The 9,161-nt window shown below is 61.2% G+C and overlaps 1 protein-coding gene across 1 annotated transcript in view; it reads left to right on the forward strand.

Annotated features, from left to right (window-relative positions):
• The window catches only part of PACSIN1 (protein kinase C and casein kinase substrate in neurons 1), a 29,759-nt gene extending 21,633 nt beyond the window's left edge, over positions 1 to 8,126 (forward strand). The window contains exons 2-10 of the mRNA XM_028161287.2: positions 2,001 to 2,126; positions 3,011 to 3,167; positions 4,297 to 4,532; positions 4,906 to 5,061; positions 5,157 to 5,332; positions 5,709 to 5,829; positions 5,925 to 6,052; positions 6,674 to 6,861; positions 7,604 to 8,126. Of these exons, the coding sequence (XP_028017088.1) occupies positions 2,064 to 2,126; positions 3,011 to 3,167; positions 4,297 to 4,532; positions 4,906 to 5,061; positions 5,157 to 5,332; positions 5,709 to 5,829; positions 5,925 to 6,052; positions 6,674 to 6,861; positions 7,604 to 7,713 (1,335 nt within the window). The 5' untranslated portion in view covers positions 2,001 to 2,063 and the 3' untranslated portion in view covers positions 7,714 to 8,126. The remainder of the gene's footprint in view (positions 1 to 2,000; positions 2,127 to 3,010; positions 3,168 to 4,296; positions 4,533 to 4,905; positions 5,062 to 5,156; positions 5,333 to 5,708; positions 5,830 to 5,924; positions 6,053 to 6,673; positions 6,862 to 7,603) is intronic.
• The last annotated feature ends 1,035 nt before the right edge of the window (positions 8,127 to 9,161 follow it).

Consider the following 9,161-nt stretch of genomic DNA (forward strand, 5'->3'; position numbering starts at 1 on the left):
CATGGCCTGGGAGGGTGCGTGCAGGACCGGACATTCCGCGGCCGGCCTGCGCCTCCACTCACTGAACCGGCCCCTGGACGCGTCCGGGTTGTGTCCGGCCTTTGGCTTTCCCAGGCAGATCTGCTGTAAATTCCATCGGGCAGCCGCAGTTCGCCCCACTGGCTGGAAGGGGAATTCCTAGAACCGTGGGGCGCTGGGTGAGGGACGTGTGCCTCTGTGACGGTGAGAAAGGACACCGAGGTTGTCTCAGGTCGCTCCCCCTCTACCAGGGGTGCTCTCGACCTTCACTTCATGAGGGAGTCCCCCCCATGAGCCGCACACATGGGGGGGGGGTGTCCCCAAGTTCTATGTAACTTGGAGGGTTCTAGGTGGCTCTGTCCCAGGGATCCTTACCTAACCTGGCTGAAAGTCCTTCATCACATATCCCTGCCTTTTACTTCTCCATGTCCAGTGCAACATTTCCTCGTGAAGCAAGTACTGCTTTATAAGTGAAAAGTGCCAAATTAAAAGGAAAAAATCTCAGACTCATTTCTTTGTCCCTTGATGAAGTCTAGCTGCCCTCTCTCCACGCACCCCCGCTGGCCATAAGTTTGGGAGAAAGTGAGTTTGTGCTAAGGGGAAAGGAACGAAATCAATGCCTGAGAGATGCAAGGAGGCAGCCCTGGTTATGACTGGGCCAAGAGCACTAGCCCCCGGACAGCTGGGGAGACTGAGGCCAGAGGGGCAGGGACCTCCTCCGCCCAGGATCCTCATGTGCGAGTGCCCCTGTCCGCGGACCCCAGGTTGGGCTAAACCTTGCAGAGGCCAGCACTCCCCCAGGTGTCCTCATGGTCAGGGTTCACAGTCCCTGAGGGTACAGTGTGGAACCAGGGAGGTGACCCTGGGCCCAGGCTGTCAGCTTGTAGTGGGATCAGGCCTGGCTTGGCCTCACTGCCCCTTTGGAGACCAGGCCCCTGGCCCTCTGGGTCTAGTCTCCTGACGACTGAGCCATTCAACTGAACCATTCTTGCCTGGGTGGCAGTGAGCACTGGGTGGGGGTGGGCGCAGGGCAGCGCCTGCCCCAGCCCTGGGGCAGCACATGGCCTAGATTGGACAGCCGTGATGCCGGCCGACAGTTCCAGGCCACACACAGCTGCCTGACGCTCACACAGATCACGGCGGTCTGACCTGCGGGCCAGGACGCTGCATGTCCGGGACTCTTAGGGACATGGAAGCAGCTCATTGAAGCCTTGGGCTGGGCCCAGGGCAGCCTGAGGGCCTTGCAGCTCAGGGAGCCGAGGAGGAGCCCAGCTTGGGCGGGAGGTGGGACGTGCCTGCAGCCAGTTCCCAGGGAACTTGGTCCAGGCTCCAGGTAGGGGGTTTGGGGGGATTTAGGGGTTGAACCAGGGGCCCTATGTTGGTGGGGAGCTTAGGTGGGTGTTTTGGGCCTCGTGCAAGGACCTGCCTGGGTCGGGTGGGCAGTGCCGAGGGGGGCAGATTGAGATGCCAGCTGCAGTTTATTGAACTCTAATGGTCCCACAGGGTGTCAGGCCCTGGGGGGGGGGAGGAGGAGGGAGAGTGGGGGGCTTCAGGGAGATAAGTCTGATTGCTGGCCTTGAAGACCTATGTGTCTACGAAACAAACCACAGGTTTATCGAAAGCAAATACGCGATTACGTGGCTCTAACTCTCAGCTCCGAGTCCAGGGACACAAAGCAGCGGCTGGTGCCATGTCCTGGTGGCTGGGCAGGCTTCTGAGAGAATGCCCACACTGGAGCTGGAGGATGGGTTTGGGGGAGAGGGGATGGAGTGAGAGATGGGAAGTGGGCACGAGGGGTACTGCAGGGAGACTCTTGGGGCTACCCTGGGGACGGTTGGTGAGCCAGTCCCCGGGCAGGAAGTCCCCATCCCAATGCAAGGCTTTGCCTGGGGAGCCCTCATCCCCACAGCAAGTTGGGGCCCGGGCCTGGAATGGGGCATGTGGACCATGTCCCTCATCTCCAGGATCTCTTTCCTCTCCAGCGCATGAGCAGCCCAGCCTGCTGACCGCCGCTCCCCGCCTGTCCATCCTGCCACGGCCACACCATGTCCGGGTCCTACGACGAGGCCTCCCTAGCTCCGGAGGAGACCACCGACAGCTTTTGGGAGGTGAGGCTTTGACACTTCCCAGTCCTGGGGACCAGACAGCGTAGCCTGGCTGCAGAGGCCCAGCTCCAACCACCTCATACCTCAGGCCTTGCCCCCCAGCCCCTCGGGCCCCCCTCGGGCCTCTGCAAAGCCCTCCATGTCCAGCAGGCTACGACCACCCACTGAGCCCAGAGCGCCCTGCCCACAGCTGCCCCTGGGACATCCCCTGGTATTTCTGGTGTGGAACAGGCCCCCCTGGCCCTCTGCTCTGGGCGCTGGCTCAGGGTCCTGGCACTTTACATGGACAGGTGCAGCACTTCACAGCTCACACAGCCTTTCACAGCGGCTCCCTGTCCCTCCCCTGTGGGGTGAGGAGGCGGAGCACTGGTCCCAGGGAAATGGAGTGATTTCGGGGAGCCCCACAGCAACATAGGAGTGGAGACAGGCCAGTGTTTCAGAGCCTCCCAAAATATTTGAAACCCAGAAAATGTTTTTCTATTGGCTTATGAAACCCAAAGTGAAATCTGCCAAACCTAAATTAATAAGTGTTTAATGAGATGTCTACAAAACATAATATTATGTCAAGAAGTTGCAGCTCAACTCAATGCTTATGACTCTATATAAATAGATTTAGCTCATAAGAATGAAATGAATAATGCATTTGGCCCAAGTCCAAATTATAAAAAACCTTCTGCATTTTGTGGCAGCGACAAAATTGTGTTTAAAGTGTGAGGAGGGAGTGTATAGACAGGGGTGTGAGGAGGGGTCCCAAGGCGCACTGGGATGGCGGTGGCGGGCGCCCCCTGCAGGACGCGGCGGCCAGGGCGGGTGGTTGCAAGGGGCGAGGCGGCGGGGAGGCGGGGAGGCGGGGAACATGGGAGTCGCGCACGCTGCTTGGCCGCCAGGTGGGGAACTACAAGCGGACAGTGAAGCGCATCGACGACGGGCACCGCCTGTGCAACGACCTGATGAACTGCGTGCAGGAGCGCGCCAAGATCGAGAAGGCCTACGCGCAGCAGCTCACCGACTGGGCCAAGCGCTGGCGCCAGCTCATCGAGAAAGGTGCTGCCCCCCCCCCCCCACCCCGCCCCGTGCCCATCCCCTGGGCACACCCCAGACCCTAACCCCACTGTCTGGATCCTGGGAGCACCCAGCCACCTGGATGCACCTGCAGCCTCCAGCAACAGGGCCTTTGCGGGAACTGCCCCCACACCTGCACTCCTCCCCTCCCAGACCAAGCCAGGTCTCCCTGCACTTCAACTCCACTTTGTACAGTTTTTGTTTGGATATAAAAACAAACAAACAAACAAGTCCCCAAACTTTTTATTTTGAAATAATTTTAACTCAGAGAAAAGTTACAAGAATAGAAGAGAACGGCATACCCTTCACCCAGACTCACCAGTTAACATTTTACCACATTGGTTTTACCCCTATTTATATGCATATTTTTTTGAAACATTTCAATTGGAGACATGCCCCTTCATCCTAAATTCTCCATGTATCTCCTAAGAATAAGAACATTCACTTATGTAGCCATAGTTCAGCTATCAAATTCAGGACATCTAATCTGGCCCATGTGCATATTTTATTATAGCAGTTGTTTTCTGGTCCAGGGTCCAATTCAGAATCAGATACTGCATTTAGTTGTCATGTCGCTAGATTCCTTTAATCTAGAACAGCTTCAAATGGAAGTTTACATATATTGAGGAATGTTTTTCTCTTCCACTAGACTCTGAATTCCATGAGGGCTAGGGCTGGGCCTGTACTGCCTAGTACAGCGCCTGGCACAGAGTTGATGCCAGTATACAGAGAAACAGGCTGTGGGATGTCTCGTCCCAGTAGCCTCCTGGTATCTGTCACCAGTTGGTTCTTCAGGTTTGCATTCAGCCAACATTCCTGGAGCACCTACTGTGTGCTGGTGCTGTGCTGGGCTTGTGAGAGCTCACAGGGTTGAGGCTATCCCCCCTGGGAAGATAGGGTGCAGACAGAGAGGCAGATGTCTAAGAATTCGGTGAGGGCTGCAGGCTGAGGTGTGTGACAGAGCAATCAGACAAGCCTTTCTGGAGGAGGTGGCTGTGCTTGGGCCCTGGAGGATGAAGAAAACTGTAGGGAGAGCGGAGGAGGGTGGTGCGAGGGGGGCCTCTAGGCAGGGGATCATGAGGGCCTCGGGACCCCATGGCCATTTCCTCAGGCCCACAGTATGGCAGCCTGGAGCGGGCCTGGGGTGCCATCATGACGGAGGCGGACAAGGTGAGCGAGCTGCACCAGGAGGTGAAGAACAACCTGCTGAACGAGGACCTGGAGAAGGTCAAGAACTGGCAGAAGGATGCCTATCACAAGCAGATCATGGGCGGCTTCAAGGAGACCAAGGAGGCTGAAGACGGCTTCCGCAAGGCCCAGAAGCCCTGGGCCAAGAAGATGAAGGAGGTGCCAGGGGGCGGATGCTACAGAGGGGGCGAGGGTGGGCCGCTGAGCTCAGAGGGCCAGTCCACAGATGGGGTGGCGGTGCACTGCCCTCTGGGATTGTGCCATGGGGGAGCAGGCCGTATCCCCAGACAGGGCAGGCACCGCAGCGCTCGCCAGGAGTGTGTCCTGGGGCAGCAGGCTGTGCGGTGCAGGGAGACCTCCACAGGTGGGCACTGCTCCCAAATACCGGGAGCCAGGGCCTGCATCCCTCCTGCCTCTTAAGACTGCGTGCGCGCAGCTCCCGGCAGAGTGGGCAGGTGGGAGGGCTGACGAGTGCCCGCATTTGCTCCTGCTCACAAGTAGGAGGCCGGCCGCCTGTTCTGCTTCCCCACAGCTGGAGGCCGCCAAGAAGGCCTACCATCTGGCCTGCAAAGAGGAGAAGCTGGCCGTGACCCGGGAGATGAACAGCAAGACGGAGCAGTCGGTCACACCCGAGCAGCAGAAGAAGCTGCAGGACAAAGTGGACAAGTGCAAGCAGGATGTGCAGAAGGTGCCGGCCGGGCTGGGCGCCGAGGGCCCGTGGAGTGGGCGGGGCTGGCAGCTGCGGGCCTGGGACTCACGCTGCCTGTGTCCTGGTGCCTCCAGACGCAGGAGAAGTATGAGAAGGTGCTGGACGAAGTGGGCAAGACCACCCCGCAGTACATGGAGGGCATGGAGCAGGTGTTCGAACAGTGCCAGCAGTTCGAGGAGAAGCGGCTGGTCTTCCTCAAGGAGGTGCTGCTGGACATCAAACGGCACCTCAACCTGGCCGAGAGCAGCAGGTAGCCGGGCGGGCAGCACGGTGGCTCAGGCGCAGCCAGGGGAGGGCAGAGCGGGTGCGAGGCATCCCGGGCCCCGTGTTGCGGTGACAGGAAGGGGAGGGCTGAGCTGCAGGGGCCAGGAGAGAAGAGGCTCCAAGCACAGAGGCCGCTGGTGCACTGGGTGCTCGAGAAACATGCGGATAGATGGGTGAGTGGCTGAGGTGGGGCGGCGAAGGGTGTCCCCTGGGCATGCCCACACGGAGATGGCTCCTGGGAAGCCTGCCTGACTCCTAGCTGGGGGCCAGCACCTGGTCCCCAGAGTGGGCTCCTGCCCTCACCAAGGATGAGAGAGGCCATGTGCATCTTGCCCCCCACCGCCCCGTCTCCCTGTGCACAGCTATGTCCATGTGTACCGGGAGCTGGAGCAGGTCATCCGGGGGGCCGACGCCCAGGAGGACCTCAGATGGTTCCGCAGCACCAGCGGCCCCGGCATGCCCATGAATTGGCCCCAGTTTGAGGTAAGGCTGTGTGGGGCTGGGGAAGGAGTCTGAGGAGGCTGGAAGGGGCCTCAGGGAGCACCGCCCAGCCTGACTGCTCCCCTGGCGTCCACCAGGAGTGGAACCCAGACCTCCCTCACACCGCCGCCAAGAAGGAGAAACAGCCTAAGAAGGCAGAGGGGGCAGCGCTGACCAATGCCACTGGGGTGCTGGAGTCCACATCCCAGGCTGGCGACCGTGGCAGGTGAGTGTCTCCTGTGGAGCTTCTTACAGGCCAGGAATCTCTCTGAGTTTTACCTTAAGACACAAGAAATGGTCTGAGTCACAGCAACCTCATTCTCCTTTCAAAAATGGTGATAGCTAATCCTTATCGCGCACCTACTGTGTGCCAGGGACTGTTCCAAGCATTTTCATATATTAACTCACTGAAGCCTGCAGCATTCTGAGAAGTGTGAAAATATTCCCATTTTGCAGATGGAGAAACTGATACCCAGAGAAGTTAAGTGATTGCAGAAGGTCACACAGTGGGTTACTAGCCTCAGAGCCAGGCTATGATGCCCAAGAGTCTGGCTCCAGAATCATCACTCTTAACCACTAGATTGTACTGCCCCTCTCATGAGGAGTCAGATGTTCTCTGGGGTCCCCTTCAGCACCCCCTCACTCTAAGGCTGAGTAATAATGCTAATAGTCTTGTCTCCCATATGTTCAAAGAGCGGTCAGTGAGGGTCACTGGGTCGGGACCCCTCTTACAAAGCCCGCCCCAGCTCCAGCCTTGAGCTGTGGGGCCAGCGCTCTGGCTGGGCAGAGCGGCAGAGCTGGGGACGAGGCGAGAGGCAATTCGTGCCGCGTCCTCTCTGCTTCTCAGCGTGAGCAGCTATGACAGGGGCCAGCCGTACGTCACCGAGTGGTCAGACGATGAGAGCGGGAACACATTTGGGGGCAGTGAGGCCAATGGGGGCGCCAACCCTTTCGAGGACGACGCCAAGGGGGTGCGTGTGCGGGCACTCTACGACTACGACGGCCAGGAGCAGGACGAGCTCAGCTTCAAGGCTGGTACGATGGGCGGGGCCGGCGGGGCCGGCGGGGCGGGGCCTGAGGGCCGGGAGTGCGGGGATGGGCGGGGCCGGCGGGGCGGGGCCTGAGGGCCGGGAGTGCGGGGATGGGCGGGGCCGGCGGGGCGGGGTCTGAGGGCCAGGAGTGCGGGGAGGGGCGGGGCCTGAGGGCAGGGAGTGCGGCGATGGGCGGGGCCTGAGGGCCGGGAGTGCGGGGATGGGCGGGGCCAGCGGGGCGGGGCCGGAGGGCCGGGAGTGCGGGGTGGGCGGGGCCAGGGCGGGGGGCGGGGCCTGAGGGCCGGGAGTGCGGGGAGGGGCGGGGCCGGAGGGGCGGGGCCGGAGGGCCGGGAGTGCGCGGTGGGCGTGGCCTGGCGCGGGCTGTGGCCGGGACCTGGAGTGAGACCTCAGCCCCGGGGCCTAGACTTAACTAGAGGGCCAGCGCGGGGCCTGAGAGGTCACTGGATGCCCGGGGCGGGGTCAGGACCTGAGGGTAGAGTTGGGGGTTAGGCCCGACCTGGATTGGGGGTCCCCGACTACTGACCTGGGAAGTGAAGCTGGAGGCGGATGCCTGGGTGTGGCTGGGGCTGGTCCCCTGGGGCAGGCTTTGGGGCAATACCCGGGGAGGGTTTGGGGTCGGCCCAGCATCAGAGTATGGGGGCTGCGGGGGGGGCCTACCTAGCAGCGTGGGTCGGAGGGACGGCCTCTCCGAGCCCCTGTCAGGAGCTCCTCCGTGTCCTTCCCAGGCGATGAGCTCACCAAGCTGGGCGAGGAGGACGAGCAGGGCTGGTGCCGCGGGCGGCTGGACAGCGGGCAGTTTGGCCTCTATCCCGCCAACTACGTGGAGGCCATCTAGCTGCCCTGCTCCCTCCACACAGCCCCCACTCCTGCCCACCTCCCCTTCCTTCCCACCTTGTCACCTCCCCTTGCCATAGAGTTCCAGACATATTTTACGATCAAGCTTTTATTTTTTTAAAAGTCAAAACTGAACAAAACAAAAAATACGAAGAGATGGAGCATCTGCTGGACCGCCAGGAGGCCCGGCTGGTGGGACTGGGGGGACGGCCCCTGGGCAGGTGAGGGTCTCCGGGCTTAGCCAGCAGAGACATCACAAAGTCCACGCTTTCGGTCCCACCAGAGTCTCCTGAGCTCAGAGATGCCTCCTGGACCCTCCCGTCAGGAGTCACTGCCCCACCCCAGGCTGCCAGTCCCTGTCCCGCTGCTTCCCTGGGCGGGTTCCGACCTCCCCCTCCGGCCCCTCCCTCCTCCTTCCCCACCACCCTGCGCGCTCTCTCTCTCTCTCTCTCTCTCTCTCTCTCTCTCTCTCTCTCTCGCTCTCGGAGGCCTCCGCTCCAGCCCCAGCCCAGGGGCTGCCCAGTGTTTAGTCTTCCGCTGTGCCCTGGCGAGTACCCTGCCCCGGTCTCACCCTCAGGACTGGTGGCACCGGAGGAGGCGTGGTCACCCCCTCTCCCACAGAGCTGTCCAGGTGTCCCACGTGAAGAGGGCTGCGCTGGAGGTGGTGACAGTGTCACCGGGGTGTGGGAATGAAGGGGAGCAGGCCCTCGGTCCTTCCAACGCCAGGCTCAGCTGAGGGGCCAGGACTCTGCTAGGGCCCTCCTTCCCAGCTGTCCATCCTTCAGAGCCGCACCCTTCAGCATTTGCAGAGACACAAACCCCCATCCCAAGTCCTCAGGCAGCGGGGAGGGGCCCCAAAGCCCAGGGCAAAGCCAGCAACAGTAGCAGCTTCCTCCCATTTCCCGGGGAGGAGGGCATCTTGCTCACCCACCCTCCCTCCCTGCACACCCATCTAAAACCAGAGCCTCACTGGGTTCAGACAGCCTTCAGACCGAGCCTTGGGGCCCCCCATTCCGCTCCCCTTCTCTGGCCTGCAGGGGGCAACACCACAGCCCATGGGAGCTTCCAGCCTGGGACCCTCGGGGATGCAGCCAATAGGAGGGCAGGGGGTTGGCAGGAGGGAGGAGCCCTGGCCTAGCAGCAGGGCAGTCACCCAGTCTTTCTCCTTGTCCTGTCCCCACAGTCACAGCCCTAGCCCCGAGCACCATGCCCCTGCTGGCAGCCCCGCCCCATCTCCAAGCCGGGGTCTCAGTTGGAGGAGTTTGGGGTGGAGGAGCAGGCCTGCCCAGAGCGGGTTCCTGTGGCTCTGAAAGGAAGTGGTGCTGGGTTACCAGGGTCACTGCTTGGGAGTGAGGCGGGTGCTCGGGAAGCAGGCCAAGGCCGGACAAGACCCCAGAGGAGGGGCCTGGCTAGGAGGGAGTCTCCCAGAGCCTGGGGGTGAGGCCTGGA

Source organism: Eptesicus fuscus, chromosome 10, assembly GCF_027574615.1.
Source record: "Eptesicus fuscus isolate TK198812 chromosome 10, DD_ASM_mEF_20220401, whole genome shotgun sequence".
Taxonomy (NCBI): Eukaryota; Metazoa; Chordata; class Mammalia; order Chiroptera; family Vespertilionidae; genus Eptesicus; species Eptesicus fuscus.